The sequence below is a fragment of the Macrosteles quadrilineatus genome, unplaced genomic scaffold (genome assembly GCF_028750875.1).
Source record: "Macrosteles quadrilineatus isolate MER2022 unplaced genomic scaffold, UCM_ALF_1.0 Scaffold_4__1_contigs__length_99947679, whole genome shotgun sequence".
Taxonomy (NCBI): domain Eukaryota; kingdom Metazoa; phylum Arthropoda; class Insecta; order Hemiptera; family Cicadellidae; genus Macrosteles; species Macrosteles quadrilineatus.
This window is the reverse complement of record NW_026542597.1, coordinates 66,874,920-66,893,317: the sequence shown is the minus strand read 5'-3', so window position 1 is coordinate 66,893,317 and position 18,398 is coordinate 66,874,920. Positions and strand designations below refer to the sequence as shown.

General features: G+C 32.9%; 1 protein-coding gene across 1 annotated transcript in view; it reads right to left on the bottom strand.

Moving 5' to 3' along the window:
- LOC128993013 (tyrosine--tRNA ligase, cytoplasmic-like) overlaps nucleotides 1-12,552 on the bottom strand; it is a 39,248-nt gene extending 26,696 nt beyond the window's left edge. The window contains exon 1 of the mRNA XM_054416764.1: nucleotides 12,446-12,552. Coding sequence (XP_054272739.1) covers nucleotides 12,446-12,552 — 107 coding nt within the window. The remainder of the gene's footprint in view (nucleotides 1-12,445) is intronic.
- Nucleotides 12,553-18,398: the final 5,846 nt, after the last annotated feature.

Below are 18,398 nucleotides of genomic sequence, written 5' to 3'. Positions count from 1 at the left end.
TCTATGTAATTAAATAGGTTACTGTAAGTCTAACATAACACTTCAAAACTTAACTTTACATTGCAGAAAGCACGCATGAAAACGTAGGAACCTAAAAATATATTAGTCAATGCATTGTTTTAATTTATAAGTGTCGAAATACCCAACCGTTCATTCTGAAGGATTTTCCTGCCCGAAAACTTACATTCATCACAAAACTGATAGCTTTATGAATTTATGTTTCCAAAGAAAATTAAATTTTAATTTTTAAATTATATTAAATTCAATCAGTAGTGATAATATGCAGGTACCTACTATTAGTATTACCTACTATTATTCAATGCCAATTAGCAAATCTGTGACTTAACTTTTCATTTATATCTTTTTATGAGCTTTAATTCAAGCTTTAATCGTAGTTTCTTACTTGTTCCGTACCTGAAATAAAATGCCTTTACAAAAACCACAACAGATTTTTTTTTAATGGATGAAAAATTCTGAAACTTACAAATATCCATTATAAGTATATGTTCTAAAGGCTGTCAAAGTTTCATGACGATTAGATCAGTAGTTTTTTTGTTACAAAATGTTAAAGTCGCCCGTTGTTAGAAAAGTGCCGAAAAACGTGTACTTTTTCATTCAACCCGCTGAAAGGATCAGTTGAAACTGCATTAAAAATTTTTAACCTACACACATAAACGTAGAAATACATTTGTGAAATTATGATGTAACTTGTATTTTTCTAAGCCTACTGGTTACGTTGCAATAAAAGCTCAAACTCGAGTATCTATACTTTTTGACCCGACAGTAACGAATAGTTAATAGTTTGTGCTATGTGCATTATGGTGTCGATTATTTAATGCTTGGTGTGTAAATTACTTATACTTTCATACAAACGGATTCGATGTAATGCAATAACAGGTAATAACATATATTACAGCCTTAATTTGTACGTTATAAATGTTAATTGCCCACTATGAGTAATGAAGATGGATTGGAAATACAATTGTTACAACCAAAACAATATTTATTTTTGTGAGTTTGTCATCATATCAGGCCTTAGTAAAACTAGCTGTTAACCCACGGGCTTTATCCCGTTTAACTTCATAAGTATTAATAAAACTATTGATTGGTTAAGTTAAGCTGAAATAAACAAAAATAAAATACAGTAATACAAACAAATAATCATACCTGATTTAAATAAGGTAATAACTTTGACTATTAATACAACTATGGTCAATGGTAATACATTGAAAGAATAACAAACAAATAATTACAACTGAGGTATTTTCAACATTAGGTATATGGAAAGTTCCCTTTAGAAAGGAATTACGACCTTTAAAGGGCAATTTATGAAATAATGCGCAAGGTTTCTCGTCATAACGAACATTTTAAGTACAGTATGATTTATGGGGGAATGAGTTTTAGTTTTCTCAAAAGTTCATGGGTACTTTGGGATTTATATATAAATGAGCAATTAGTAAATAGCCTAATAAAAAGAATTATCTCAAATTTCATTTTAGACTGGATGTGCTTTAAAAAAAATAGAACTGTGACTTCTTTTACTCAAGTTTTTTTACTTTTGGCTTCATAAAGTGAAGTAAACGTGTAATCAAATGTTGTTTGAAATAAGAACGCTTTTTATACACCAGGATTTTTTAAAGTTTGTATTTTACATTTCACCGTAAATTAACTCTGAATTTGTTGCTAAAAATTCAATTTTTCGGATTAATTTTTATAACTATGCATTGTTGGCTAGATGACAGTGAAATTTTATGATTTGTTGATCGAGCTTAACACAGCTTCCCGTTACTACTATAGTCACCGTATGCAAAACCTGTTCGTACAGGAGACTTACATTATTTGAATGTGTTTAGGCCTACTTACATTTGCGTAAGAGTCCTTGGAGCCTAGACGTTCTAACTCGTGTAACAATTAAAAAACTACCAAGAAAATTTCCAATCCCATAGTATACTAGACATTCAAATTACCATCACTTGAAAAAATATTTTGAGATGGTAAATAACTCTTTAGTAGCTGTTTTAAATGAACTAAATTAACATTGCTCTTACGGCGGGCAAATCCAAGATGGCCACTAGCTTCCATATACTCTTTTGGAGGACAATTCAAAACTACAAATAACATTTCTAATTTCACAGTATATTGGATATTTAAATTGTAATCACTTTGGTGTTTGAAAACATATTTTTGGATAATAAATAGCCCTTCAGCGGCTGTTTGAAATTATCCAAGATAGCCACTAGCCTCCAAGGACTCGCCTATGAACATGGCAATCTTTAGAATCCATTAAATGTATAAGAATATTGTTCAAGCCCAGCACTAAATTAAAAAATAAAAGGTTCAGTACTAAAGTGAATTATTTTACATTTTATTCAATACAAAATATGTACAAGACGAAAAATTGCATTTATATTTTTACAAGATAAGTTTATTATTTTTAAGATTTAAAATTAAACTTTTAATATTTCTTAGTATAGGAAACATTAATTAACTGATTTTGACACAGATAAAAATACTAAACGGATCAAGAAGAAATGAATTTCTTCTTCACACAATTTATCGTTTTGTGTGTTTAAACTAAAATTGTTTGAACCTCTTGTTGGGATGGGCGTTCTGCATTTTATAATACATATCAAGATATTTACAAATAAAAGTTTAGGTTTTTACAACACTATAACTTGTTGTAGAAAGAAGATAACCAGAAGGAGTACCCCAAAACAATTTAAGAGAGCCTGTGTCGGAAAAATATACCCCGGTCTAAGAGTTTCGGAGGAAGCAAAATTTGCATTTTATATGGTTCATTCCAATAATTATGGTAAGTAAGTAAGCATATTCCCATCAGATAGTATTGTAATAATCTTAAAAAACACACATTACCATTGTGATGTATTAAAACCACCTAACTAATTTTTAATTACTATGGCCACAGAAAATATACTGCTATGGTAGGTTATAGTAGTATGTTATGTTTTCTGTGCTATGGCATGATCCAAAAGTCTACGTTGACTTTGAAGACTACGTCGTTGAATAAGCTTTTATGTAAGTTAAAAAAACTGTATAGGCTATGTGTTACTTGACGTAACAGAGACAATAACTAGTCAGAACTTTTGATCGTGATTAAATTAATGCATTCGATAAATCTTGTTCTGCCCATCTCCTGTTTTAATTTTTGACCATAAACACTCCCAACGTCTCGCTAACCCAGTTTACAGGTATCACATTTTCAAAATCACCATGAGTCACGAAACCATCGCGACCCGACTATTTCCGTATAACTAGCGCGAAGGAAATGGGCCTATAATTGCATTGCTCGGGGGCCACAGCGCAATCACAATCGCACTCATTGATTGTATCATGATTGTGATGACGATATAACAGCCTCCGCCATTGTGCTCCCCCAGATTGCAATGGCGCCTTCCCGCCGAAATTTGCATTCACTCGGCCTCCCAGTCCGCCGGATGAAATTTAATTCATTCCAGTTGACGAGTTGATCGACTGAGGGCTATAATTGAGCAAGCCCGGCTGAATACAAACGCACCGAGTTGCCAACTAGTATTCCGCCGCGGGCAATACGTGTTCCCCGGCTGTATTATGTTGCGCGACGGATAATAGGGCGAATTATTTCTAAACGGAGTTTTCGATCACGTAGAGTTGCAGAGTTTTAGTTCAGGTTTTGGAACCGGTTAATTTATTCCTTTCAAACTGCTTGGAAGCGTTGAATATTGAGCGGAAAGTTGTTTATGGATTAACATGTTAGGAACTGTTCTGGCAGTCTATCAGATTGATCTACGAGACCAAAGTATAGAAAATATTTGAATATATTAAAACATATCTGTATACTTGATACAATTATGGGGTTCTCTTATCAGTAATACCCCTTTTTTAGCCGTCCTTATCAACAGATTTTTATGCTTGAGGTGTTGTTTTAAAGCTTATGAGCTAGGAGGGACGAATGGTAACTACAAATGTTACCATTTGGACCTTCGCTCTTCAGCGGCTGATTTTTTTAGATTTCGTTTTCAAAGATCCAGTGATGGTGACCAAATTTCTTTATAACACATCAAATGTGAAATTAAATTTAACAGATGATCCACCAGTTAAATGTTTAACTACAATAAAATTTGTGTGCAAAAACTAGGGCTAAACATGAAAATGTTTTTGAAATAGGTTCATTTTTACTTTCTCCCCCTAAACATATGGAGAAAGTATTGTTTCGTCAAAATTTTAATTTTTAATGGTAATTTTCTCATAAAACCCATAAAATAACGGAAAAATTGTATTTTCTCAAAAACGGCCCGAGCGGTTTTGATAAACATTTAGTAAGTTATAGTTCTTAAAACTTTGAACAAAATGGTACAGATCCCATTTCCATAAAAAGTATGGTTCAAAAGTTATTGTAACTTATGTTATTTCTCATAAAACCCCCATAAAATAACAAAATATTATCGGATTTTATAAAAAAAGTATACTTATAATTGTATACAAAAATATTGTAACCCCCCATTGCTGTAACAATTACGGTTCAAAAGTTACTACAACTTACTACAATCCCACCGCTTACCCACGCATGATAAAGGTTGTTTACAAGCTTATGGGAGAAAGTATGTGTCAGTTTGCTGATACCGATAATTTGTGATTGTAACCTGAATGTTTATGGTGACGATCTGAAACTAACAAATAAATTTTGTTTTAAATTAGTAGATTTATTCAGTAAGGTGTCCATCTACGATTATCGTAAAGATCCTTCTATTTGCCCTCTCGTATTTGAAAATTCTTTTCCACGTGGACTCCAAATTACAGTACCTGATTTTTATATTTTGGAAATCAGGTTTTATAATTCCGGATGCAAAATAACAGTGCAGTACTTTTATTTTTATTCTACCTTAATAATAGAAAAATTGTTAACCTAAAACGTAAGGAAACACTTTTGGTGGTATATTTCAAATACAATTTTTCGGATTCATCATAGACTCTATGAAGTCTGTATCTGTATCTTTAACTTTGTTGTTGGCCAATAAGAATGTTATTGTATATGAGTTTATTATTTAAGCCAGATTACATGACCTCTTTTGGTGTTTATTGTACAATTTGTCCATCAGGCTTTTAATGAACGAATTATAAACGCTTTAGGGAAACCCATCTTAACTTTTCAAATTGTATATGCCAGTGATCGAATCCCTCCCCCTGATAATCGTACTACTGCAAATTTTTCCCAATAAACTAAGAAATACCCCCGCCGCAGCAAACCTGCCGACTAAGCGGATTTCCATTTGTGTGAATTGATTTTTAATCAAATCTATTTAAATCACATTATGTTTAGCGAGTTCCTAGGATTGCTGCTACAAAGGAAACTAATAAAGTTTGTTTTTTGGTAAAATATTAATAGCTTAGTATAAAATAAATAAATTTGCCAAGTTTGGTCATAATATATCCATAAACAAGCAAACTACAACATTTTACAATATTCACCATATGAATAACATGAGAATTTTAAATTTACAATTTTTTTTTAATGTTCTCCGTTACCAATAACTGTACAACAACACTTTTATATACTATTTTTTTTTAAGCTCTTCAAAAAGTTTAAAAGAGAGAAATTGGAAAATTTTGCGTTTTGAGGGTCAAAAATTAGAAAAACCATTTTTTTCCCCTTAAAACCCCGTTTCCATGGTCCGATCATGCTGGTTCGCGAACTCATTCAAGTTTAACCCACCTTACACATTTAAACCAAATTTAATCAAAATCTGAAAAAATACTCAAGTTATCACGTTCACGGACGTATACTGTATATAAACCCGGATACATATATACAAATTTGAACGATGGTGTTTTTGCCTTCGGGGGAAATCAAAATGAAAAAGTAAATCGGTCCCGGGCCTAGATCTTACCGTGCAACCTACGGTAATAGCTACTTCCCTATAGGGAAATTCGCCAAAAAGAAAAAAAAAATTGTATAACGAAACACAGAACAAGATTGCCAAACTACAATGACTGTTAGAACAGGCGGGAAAAGTTGGCGAGTCGACTTGTTAGTGAGCCAATTGTCGCACAATTTGCATCCGGAGGCTTGAGTCGTTGACACCATTAGTATAAGGGCCTGTGTCAATCATTATGTTTGTTCAACACCGACGAAGTTGCCTTGTTAGCGAGACAAGGCCAATACGGGACAGTTGACATTTCGAGGACTTGTCAATCAAAACTGCAGCAATACTTACCTAGCCGGGGGTTACCTAGCCCCCAGGGCATGGAAAACGGAGTATTTTTAAATCTGTTCAGGAGTTAGATCCTAATCGTAGATGCACACCATACAGAAATGGTTCTCTCGTTATAATTGTACACATTTAAAATCGTGTGTTTATATTGATGGATTTTCAAAATCACTTGGTTTCAAGTGCATGAGCTGAAAATGGCTTGTGTAATTTGTATGTGAAGGAAATCCCAGATTTAAATACGTCAAATACAACCTGTTTACAAAAACATTTGACTATGATTAGGAACAGACATTTCATTGCATTTAAGAATAAAGCAAATCATAATTGAACTGAGTAACCGTCAAAGTGCACTATTGTTTGTTATTGATTTTTGTCGGATACCCCATTTTAAAACCAAGCCAAACTGATATGGACTATTTATTATGAAATAAAGAAAGTCAGTTTTATAAATTGTGACAAAATCAGGAGAATAAATATAATTTTAGTCTGTAAACTCATGTAACAATATGCGGTTTTTATTTAAAAATTTGTCATTTATAATAATAGTTTTCTATGTATTTGATGCTACAATTTATATAGCTAGAAAGTCTACTTCAGGATACAAAAGTCAATATTATTAGAATCATCTTCTGGTCAGCTGTGTTGTGTTTCATAGTAAAGAATCAATAAGTTATAAAGCTTAAACTTTATGTGATTATACATTAATTGATGGAAAAACTATGAACATAGAATGAATGATTGAATTTAAATATCACGGGATAAAATTATGATAAATTTTAGATTAAAAATTTGATTTCGTACGGTATTTTTAATGTCTTGTTTAAATACATGTTATATGTTATGATTAAATCAAAAACGCTTGGAAATGCAGCACACTATCTGTTAGTAAAAACTAATACACATCACACTGTTGGTGTTTGTCATAAGAATATTAACAACCATCTAAAACCAGGGTTTTAGATGGTAAAAATACCAGGATAATATACAACAACAGATGTGTTAGGTAGTAAAACTATCAGAAGGGATTGAACTCTTAGATCTCTTGGATTGGTTCTCTTATTATTATCAATTATCAATCATCGAGATGGGGATGCCACATAGGTGCGTATTTAAACCCAAATATGAGTGAAGGATGAGTGTAGAATGGTGTGAGATGATCTGTGTAACATTGCTACTGACTAAAAGCAGCTGTTTCATTAGCCATGATCAGTTATTTGAAGCACAATGATCAGGGACAGCTGGGTCCAGTTTCGAACCATCAAAAATACCTTTTGATTATTAGGCAAGCATTATAAGCACTTGGCTAACCAGCCAGTCGAAAAAAAACAAAAAAACTTCATAACATTCCAATGGTGTAAAAACTGCGATACTAAGTCAATTTTATCGAATCGATGAAATGAGTATTTTTAAGAAGAGGGCTGTCGCTATTTAAACTGTGGAATGAAATGAAATGAATGAAATGAAAAATCCTTTATTTTTTCAGGCAAAGTTAGGGCCACATGGCCCTTTCTTACACTTAACCTGACATTAAAAATATAACATAAATAATGTAACATAGGGATAACTTAATCCAATTAAACATAAAATATTTAACAATTCAAGTACCTACATATCTAAAAAAACATAAAAATTTAACAAATAGAAAAACACATTCACACACTCTCGCATACACGCATCAGCAAACGCGCAAGGTAACAGTAGCCCTAGGACACGCCAGCCGAGACCATCTTCTCAAAATAGAGCTTTTTCAGTGCCGCCACAAACTGGGAACGTTTTTCAAGGGTCTTAATGTGTAGGGAAATGGAATAACCATAGTTCAGTTAAGGTAAGGTTATGTAGGTTAGGTTACAGCTTTACTCAAACATTTTTTGTTTAATTTACTAATCTATATAATATTAAAACGAAACAGTGTTTTTTTATTTCACGATTCTGAATCAACCACTCGACGGATTTTCATGATTTTTGTGTTGAAAGAAAGATAATTTTGAGAACTAGGGAATGTCGAAGCCATAAATTTAGTTTAGGGTCCCAGTTTTTTAGAAATTAAGTTTTAATTTTTAAAAAGTCTAGCAGCCGACGCTAAGATTCTAAACTAGCTTTTGGCATAAAATAATTTGCTTAACATAACAGCTGTAAACATTCAGCTTTTGTGTCACAAATTCAGCATTTGGATAAAAATGTAAAGACATACTTAGGGTTGACGTATTTATACTATGTGTAATGCTAATCATTGATACGTTCAATTCTTCTGTAAGAGGATGACAGATTAATTAAATTATACATAGTAAAATACTAGGATGGGCAACTAGGATGTTCAAATTATTTTTTTAAAGCAATCTTTGTAATCTTCGATTTGTTTTAGAGCAATATAATTTGTTTTAACTAACAGTTGGTCAAATATAAACTATGGAACTATGAGGTTATTTTATTTACTCTTATTTTGTCATTGATTATAGGAAATAAGTAAGATTAGTAGAGATAATTAGACCACAGTTTAAAATAGTATAGACCAAAATTAATTAAACCACAGTACAAATCGAGGCTCTGTACACGAGTCTTAATAAAAAAGGATAAATGCAAATTATTTTACTACTCCACTTTTCAAGGAAAGAATAGAAAAATAACAATGTTTACATGTTTTAATTCGCTATGGTAGCTTTTTGTTTACAATTTATGTTTGTCTGCTTTAACTTTGTTTGGATTAGGCCTGGAAATATTGATGTCATAAAAAGAAGATCAAGAATAATCAGGAATCACGATTATAAATTACCACCACAACCTCAGCCGGGATTTATACAAAGATAAACAGATGGATGACATAGATTGAACACAACGTCAACATTGACCTAGGATACTGCAATTAGACAAACCATCCTTTTATGAAATCGTGTTCAGTTGTGGTTACGTTTGGGGGTGCCTATATCAGCGCCCCCAAACGTGAAAATATCACTTTTATTTCAACTATGAATGTATTGTAGTTTAAATTAACTAATATGGGAAATTACAATGTACATTTTTTCAATGAGGGTGGGTAATTATCAAGGATAGAACTGATAACGGTATGGATAATAAACATTGACAATTACGTCATTAGCTTTACTAGCGTGTTTATTTTTTTATATTCCTGCTACATGTGACCAGGGGCCTGTTTCATAAAAGTCTTGTCAGAAATAATTATAAAAACAAAAAAAATCCCCTAATCTTATTGTTTTTCCAATAAGAGGTGGCGGACCTCTTTTAAAAAGACCCGATGAAATTCCAGAATCGAAATAACTCAGCCATATAACGAACGTTCATCACGTGAAAATACAAACGTGTTTTGTTCCATATCAACCATCTCTGTAAAGACCATACAAGGGCTGCTTGAACAGTTGAGGGTAGCAACCCCCGGATAGTCACGACCGTCGCATTATCAGACAAAATTGCGCCACAGGGACGCGCGCTATCGCCATCTCTTCTAATGAATTTACCGACCCTTCGCGCCACTCTACCCCACAGAACTGTCATATCAACGGGGATTATCTTTATGAAAACGGAAAAGACAAAAGTTACCACCAAGTTTCCACTGCTGAAAGTGGAATCGTCGTTTTTCGTTTTGTTGAACTTTTCAAGTTTCACCTCTACACGGTTAGATGATTCGGGGTGAATGATTAATTGAAAAATAAATTGTAGGATTGCTACGTTTATGACTTATTGTATAGATGTGGTTTAAGGTGTTTCAGCTCTATCTGTTTTAAAAATAGAGTTGTACTAGACCTATAAGACTAAGGACTGAAATAGAAGGTCATTTTTTAATTGACGCCGAATGAGTGATATTTATTGAGTACTGTAGTATTAAAACTATCATAATCATATTTTCGTTTGGGTGTTTCAAAAATATGTTTAGTAGACTAGTTTTTTTTTTTTTTTTTTTAACAATACAGATTTTAATAGAATTAATAGAATCTAAAAATAAAACATACCCATGTCATGTAGACTACATAAACAATCTTGTTCGTGTAATTCTGGGAATAAAGCAATTAATTTGGATTTATGTTTGTGTCCTTATTATATTGTTTTTCTATTTGCAATTTTACTTATCTATAATAATTATTATTCTAATCATATATTTATTTACATAAATGCATCAATAGAGTGTACATGTTTACAATATTCCCAGAAAATGAGTTGAATTTTTAGGCAGATGTTGTAAAAATCACCTTACGTTCTTGGTTACTAATTGAATAGTTTATGTACATAGTGTTATAGGTATGTTTAGGTGTTAAAAAAATTTACGAATATTTCTATGAGCTTCGTTACATGCACAAAGAGTGTTAAATGTGTATATTTTATTTTAATTTTAACTTACAAGTAAATAACTTCTTAACTAGCATCGTGCATGTTATTAAATTACCCGAAAGCACAAAAAATACGTAATAACACTTGTAATAATATATTTACACTTATACCGTTCACTCACAAGACGGTAATACATATACAAGATTGTGGGTGGTGATCGATTTCGATTGGACATTCCAATTATCACCAGACCCAATATGCGAAACACCTATTCGCCTATATTCCCTTAATATTCGCCCAATATATTTTGTGCTTCCAGGTAACTTACAAGTGACATTGCAGAAATCATTTTTCCCCTTGATCAGATGGTCATGCATCGCCTCAATATGAAGGCAATTATAATTATGATATACAATAATTGGTTTTATAGTTAAATATAATTGCATAATTTTCCTTTGGCCGTTTGCAGAAAAACACTCAAGTTGTAAATAGCTTATGAATGCCCTTGAAGCAGATTGACCATTAGATCTGCAGATCCGTAGTCAAAGATTAATTCGACTTGTTGCCCTCAGAATAACACACTCTTTCACTTGGCTACTTATATGGTGTATGAAAATACTAATACATATTTGTTAAACTACAAACGGACTAGAACTAAATCTATAACTACTATCTGTGATAGCTGTATCGATTTATTGGAAGTAATTTTGTTTTTTGCCTCGATAAGGAACAAGGTCATATTGCATGTACCTTTATTACTTCTGTGCATTCTTGTAAGTGCAAGTGCGTTATAATAAATGACCATCCATCAGATATTTACCATATTTATAGATATTTATCTGAGAAAACGTATTACTTCTGACTGACACGTTTTTTGGTTCATTGCAATTAAAATTTCAGTAAATCTTGAGTAAGTTATGTAGCCGTTTATAGTTGAATTACACGTTCATAGTTAATCTGAACAGATTTTTTTTATATTTACACATATTTACGTAAGTGTCTCATTTTTTAGTTCAATGTGAAGATCAGGGTTTCATGTCTAACCACTGACATTGACATTGGACGACATGTTTCTATCTTTAGCAAATAATCTGTAGCGTAAACTCTTGGCTAATAATTCGAGTAGACAAGTTAGTATCAGTTTAAAATTGAATTATTAGGTTTCTGGTCTCAAATGAGTAAAATGTTTAACATTTGGGAAAACAATAAGAAATGTATACAACACATCAAAATGCACCCCACGTACACTGGAAAGAATATATCTTACTGTTTAAAGTATTTTGTGCCAACCGAGAAACTATATATTTGAAACTATTCTTTGGATATTACAACCTAATATTTAATCATAAGTAGAAAAATCTGCTCAAAAAGAGAAGACATTGTTTAATGTTGTGTTTGTTGACTAAACTTTTTAATTCACGGTTTAAATGTACTATGTTTAAATTGTCATGTCTGGTTTAGTGCTCGTCTTCAAATCTGAAGGTCGCTGGTTCGATTCCAAGTGAGACAGTTTCTAGACCTAGATAGCATTGGGCTATTAATAATATGTCGACGTTAGATGGTTAACAAGACCAGGATTTGGACAGTTTCCTAACAAAATCGAGAATAAATGTCACTGGCGTTGGTAGACACAATAGATACTACCTTACAAAATATTACTACCTCATAGATTTCCCTGTATACAAACTAATGCTTCTCCCTTGCTATTGGAGGACCAAAACAAATATGATATGGACATGGTAAAATTGGCCCAAAAAAGGAAATTCAGTTGCCATAGCGCACTCATGATACTACAACACCCAACTCCTGGATATAGGGATGATTTGTTGTCGGCGTCATGAAATTCTAATCTGCAACCAACACGAAAGACAATCTACATGAGCAAATTTCACAAAAAGACGAAAAACGTTGATCGTCAATCAATGATGTTTTAATCCACGATGTATTCGTGCTACTACCCAGAATCCTTCAGAGTCCAGACACTTCCTGGCGCTGGCGGGGTCACTGAAGACACCCTTGGTCCTGGTCCTGATCCTGGTCTGGCGCCATCTACTTGCTGAGTCATCCTCACTAACAACCACTAGACTCCTCCCTACATTAGAGATCCGAGATCTATCAGTTTCCTACTTTTTGCTCCGGTTTGGAGTTTTACTTCTGTGAAAGTTATCTTCCCGTGTAAACACGAAGAAATCAACTCGAGTCTATTAGGGTTGAGGATAGAAAAGACAGTATACGAATAACTTGTGATTGTTGATTTTGATTTGTTGAAGTGGTTTGTTTAACTTTTAAGCAAATAGTTCAGAAATAATTTATTTCAAATTGGATGTTAGCTGGGGTGGTAGGGTCCCAGTATTGTCTGGTATTGTTTAAATCAGCTGTTTCTATTGTTGCTTTTTGTCTGGTATTGTTAAATCAGCTGTTTCTATTGTTGCTTTAAGGGATAGCCTCATAGGTGGTCATCTTTCCAAAGATGTTTCAGGAAAATCCAACTAGAAAATATATGCTACGGTTTGTATAACCAAGTGTTGTTTTCACCGAAGTATATTTGCTTCTTCTCAATGCTTGTAAATAGTGGAATATTGATTTTACCTTATACCCAAACCCATAAGAGAGGTTCTTCTAATAACTAATTGATTGAACGTATACATAAAAATTGATCAAATATATATATATTCATTGTATATTTTACAGGCCTACACGACATTTACTCCTACAATAAAGTATTGAATACTGTAAAACTCATTTGAAAATTATTATTAGGACTCATAAGGTGTTTATTTTTTGGTCCCATGTCGAGGTTTTAGATAATTTAATTTGAATTATAACTTGGGAAACTCAAGTATTCACAGTAAAATTGAAATCAAATAAATTGTTCATTGTAAAACAATATTCATGATGTAAAATACAATAGTATTCGAGTCGCACAGTGTTGTTTACATAAAAAATATGTATATAGAGGTTTTGCTTCTCTTACAACTCATTCAATCTATTTGCAACCTTACATTTAAAAATATTCTCACACTGAAACCAATTTTACCCACTAGGACGTCCTTTTGTTGTCATCTCCGCTCGATATCTTCCAGTAAATGGGATTCGATACAAAACGTATCTCGTGAATGGACGGTGGTAGGCGGGGTAGGGAGGTGTCAGAGACAAAATTTGTTTACGGTGTCAAAACTATCAGCTGCAGACGGAACTCTCAAAATCAGCTGATCCGACGGCCTTCCGCCTCCGCCTAGTGTCAGCTACATCCGGTGTATCGATCCCGGGGGTGGGGGTGTATCTGGGGAAATGAGCTGGAGTTGAAGCCCAATGGAAATCGTCTGATGTTGATCCTCCTGGAAACAGAAGAGACTAGCCGTAAACATTATTTTCATACAATTACCTGACAAAGTGGGCTTCCTTGCACTGATTATAGTATGCCAAGTAGCTAACTGCTGCATTTACTTACTTTTCCGCACTCATTTGACTTTTGCCGCACTCGTTTTTTTGCCGCACTCCAGTATTCCAACCAAACAACACAAAACAGTGTGCTCTTATTAGGAATGTAATACGTGTATGCTTGAAAATAAGTTGGCAACACGACTAGCTTGGTGCAGAATTTCCAATTTCGTTCAACGCTTATTTAACCTAACTTAAAATCGTGTTGTATAGTGTTTGAAAGACTAATTATTTAGGGAAAATATAATGTGTAACGCGAGTGAAAAGTACATTTGCTGCATTTGAGAAACTTTCCATCCTCGTCTTCGGCTCGTGCAAAATATTAAACATTTCTTTTATGTGCAGCAAAGTGCCACTTCTCACACTAGTTACACAAATAACTATTGTTTACAATGTTGCCATAATTTAAGAGCGAAAGGCTTGCCACATGTGTGCGTAAAAACCGTTTTCTCCTCCCCCTAAAAGCTCTTATAAATAAAATATACGCCAATCTACCTAAAGTATTGTTTTGTAAGCTCTATATAAATATAGAGCTCATATTTATATACTACTTTACAGTTTACTATTTATTTCTTGATATTAGTCCAACTTTTTAATGTATGTAACTAAATTAAAGCAGTAAACTGTGGTTTGTCCTCTAGTGACCAAAGAGTAAAATGCGCACTGTAAAGATCAAAACATTTGTAGCCAAGTAAGCCTAAGGTCATCATACACAAAGGAGGGTTTGAGTGGACAATGGTTTTTAATTTAATCCGTTACCACAGCAAGATTAATTACCATACATAAATTATAAGGTTGATTTTTACCTTTAACAACATATACATAAATTTGAAACTAAATTCATGAAATTCTTGGTTTACCATTTACATTTTATCATTGCTTGGTAGTGGAGTTCAATTTTATAAACATCTCAAGTTGAATTAATTACATTGTCCGATAACAATGGAATTAGGCCTAATCAGTTACATTTTATCATTGACTATATATACCTACTATACTATACCTGCAAATATATATATATATATAGTCAATGATTTTATCGAATGTTTTTGGGTATCCGTGTTCGAACGCCTTACTTAGTAATTTTTACAAACCTAATTTAGTTTTAAAGCTTGAATTATATTCGTTGCGTCGATTTTTGTCCAATTAAATTGTCATTAAATTTCTTTCTGATGATCTAATGTAACACCATGTCTTTTAAATATATCAACAATACAGATGGAAAAATAAACGTATTTATAAACTAACTATACAAACATATAATGCTACGCCCTACGAACACTTTTGTAAAAGTGAAATGTAATTACAATTTGCAATAAAAAGCCGTTAAAAATATTTTGGTACTAAAACATTGGTTATAAAGGCAGTATTCAAATAATCAAAAGGTGCCTCAAATACATGCGTTGCAATTCTGCACGGCTCCGGAGCCATAATCTCCAGCCATAAAAGAAGAACGGATAATTAATTTTATATTAATTTATCTACTTTGCTTTTTTATATAAATTATTTTTATTCCGTACTGTTTTGCAATAGGTCACTTTGTATTATTTAGGTTTGAAAGTACAGTACACTAATTTAACTAGGTAATTTATTGACATATGCCATTTGTTACGTCCCTAAGACAATAATACCTTGATACCTTGAACCTTGATTATGTATTGGTCTACTGCCGTTAGCTGAATACTATGAATATGAAAATAAATTTAAATCCGCGCTCTGTTTAGTTTTACCATAGTCCCTAAACAAAAACAACCCCGCCGTAGCAAATCTTGCAAAATAATCTAATTTCTATTTGCCTGATTGAATTTTCAATTAAATGTTCTTAAAAATGTTAGGTTTATTCCCTACTTAATTAACAGGCTGAGTGATTACTTAGGTATGTTGGGCACAGGGTAGGCAATGGAGTATGTTTTCAGTGCATAATTAATGACATTAAATAAATGTATGAAATAAATAAATTTGCCAAATCTGTTCAAAATATATCGTAAATAAGCACTACAAAAAACTAAAAACGTGTACCCATTATAATAAGATAGGATTTTCAGATTTACAATATTTAGATTTTTTTCCCAAACAACCAAAGCTATTAACTATTCAATTATACTTAATTATTCGTTTTTAGCTCTACCTAACATTGCAAAATGTTATGTTTTGATTGTCTAGGGGAAATCAATATTTTATCACATAACACCCTCTTACATGTCTGATGATGCTGGTTCGCGGACTCTATAGAATCAGCATAGGTTTACACGTTTGTGCCAAATTTTATTAGAATCGGATGATTATTACTGGAGTTATCGTAATAACAAACAAATAATAAAATATTAAATTTTTATAAAAAATACAAAAGCTTATTCTGTGGACATGGTGGTTTGTGGCAAACACACAGAGGGCTTGACACCAACATTAGTTTTTTTCTTATTGTATTAAAAAAAATTGAATTGTGGTACCTAGAACAAAAAAAAACATTTTGTTCTACTAAATATGTAAACTCATATTAGAGAATTACAGAGTTCATTATGTACATTGTGCAAAAGTATGTGTTATTTTACTTCTCATAGCCATATAATTTGAAAGTGTAGACACAAACACAATCGTAATGAACAAAATTTTTCGATTTACTAAACAACTGCTTGTACAATTGCAAAACCGAAAACAAGATGTAAGTTGTTTTGAGAGCTTATCTTTACATGTAAAGTATTTCCGTTTCGTAGCTTAGTTTGCTCAAATGTTGCAATATGACGAAAAATATCATTCATGGGGGCAAAAGTGGCTTTTCAGCCATCGCTTCGTTTTTCTTAAACTTGAGCTCGGGTCGAAAAGAGACACTTTACGTCTTGGGGACTAAATATACTAGTTCCTTATTTACTATATTGGTGAGAGTGTGTTTGGCTATTAAACATAACCTAACTTGTAAATAATCAAATAAAAATACCAAAAGGTGTCTAGACGCCAAGGCCTACATTGTCAACTGACTGTAGATGTAAGATTTGAGATGGCTGGTTGTGATGGTCGGACGGTTGGATGGTTGTGGTTGCTGCAGACGGTTGATTAGGCCGCATATGATTGGTGTGAGGCGCCGAAGATCAACAGCTGACGCGGCAACAACCACTCATTGTCTGACCAGTCAAAACATCTTTGTGTGAGTGTGACTGTCTAGACTGCCTCTTCAATACACAGCCCTTCATACCGTCGAAGCTTTGGTAGTAATAAGACCAGGGTTTGGGTTTGGGCAGTTTCCTTGCAGCTTAAATGTGCCCCTAAAATCATGTTTTAACACAATCATCTATGTACTCAATAGACTTCAGGATTCTAACAAACTAAATAAATTGCATTTGTTTATTTTGAGGCATATCCCCCTTAAAATACGTTTTCCTTGAGGGGATGTATGGACTTAACTAAAAGTTTTGAGTTATTTGAGGAATGCATTTTGAGAGACTTTCAATAACGGTTAGTTAGTAAAAATACCCCCGCCGCAGCAAACCTGCCGACTAACTGCTGACTAAGCGAATTCTATTATGTAGTCTGAATTGATTTTAATTAAATCTATTTAAATAACATTAGGTTTAACAAGAAGCTAGGTTTGCTGCTACAAGGAAACTAGTAAAGTGTGTTTTTGTAAAATAATAATAGCTTAGTATAAAATAAATACATTTGCCAAGTTTGATCAAAATATATCCATAAACAAGCAAACTACAACATTTGACAAGATTTTTCATAAGAATAACATGAAATTTTTCTATAAATTTTACCCCATAAAACCCCCAGTAAAACCCCGTTTCCATGGTCGATCATGCTGGTTCGCTAACTCATTCAAGTTTATCCCGTCTTACACCTTTAAACCAAATTTCATAAAAATTGGACAAAAATTAAATTATCGCGTTATTATTATTATTATTTTGCTTCCAACGGTCCAAACAAACCAATTTACAATTTTGTTTACCATACATATTCAATGTTACTATATCTAAGGGTCAAGCCAAACATGCAATGGGACCTATGATTACTACTTAACAGAAAAATCTTTACAACAAAAACAACAAACTAAAACCTGAGCAAATGTAGACCAACAATGATAAATCTTTTTTGCAAATCTTTGCGTTCACAGACGTTGATATAAACATATATAAACATTTGGACTCATGGACCTATGGTGTTTTTGGCCTCTGGGGACATCAAAATGAAAAAAAAAAAGTAAATCGGTCCCGGGCCTAGGTCTTAAAGTGCCACCTACGGTAATAGTTACTTCCCTATAGGGAAATTCACTAAAAGTGTCTACGATTTTTCGGATCTCGAATCTGACAACATCTTGAGGTGAAAAGTACTTATGTAACAAAATGTAACATGACAAACTCAGTCAAAGCTGGAACGCTACAACAGAACCCCACACAGAGAAATGTATGGTACAGTCACGGCCTCGTTTAACTACAGTAGTCTAAACAGCAATGTTTTCTAATTTCAATACATTTC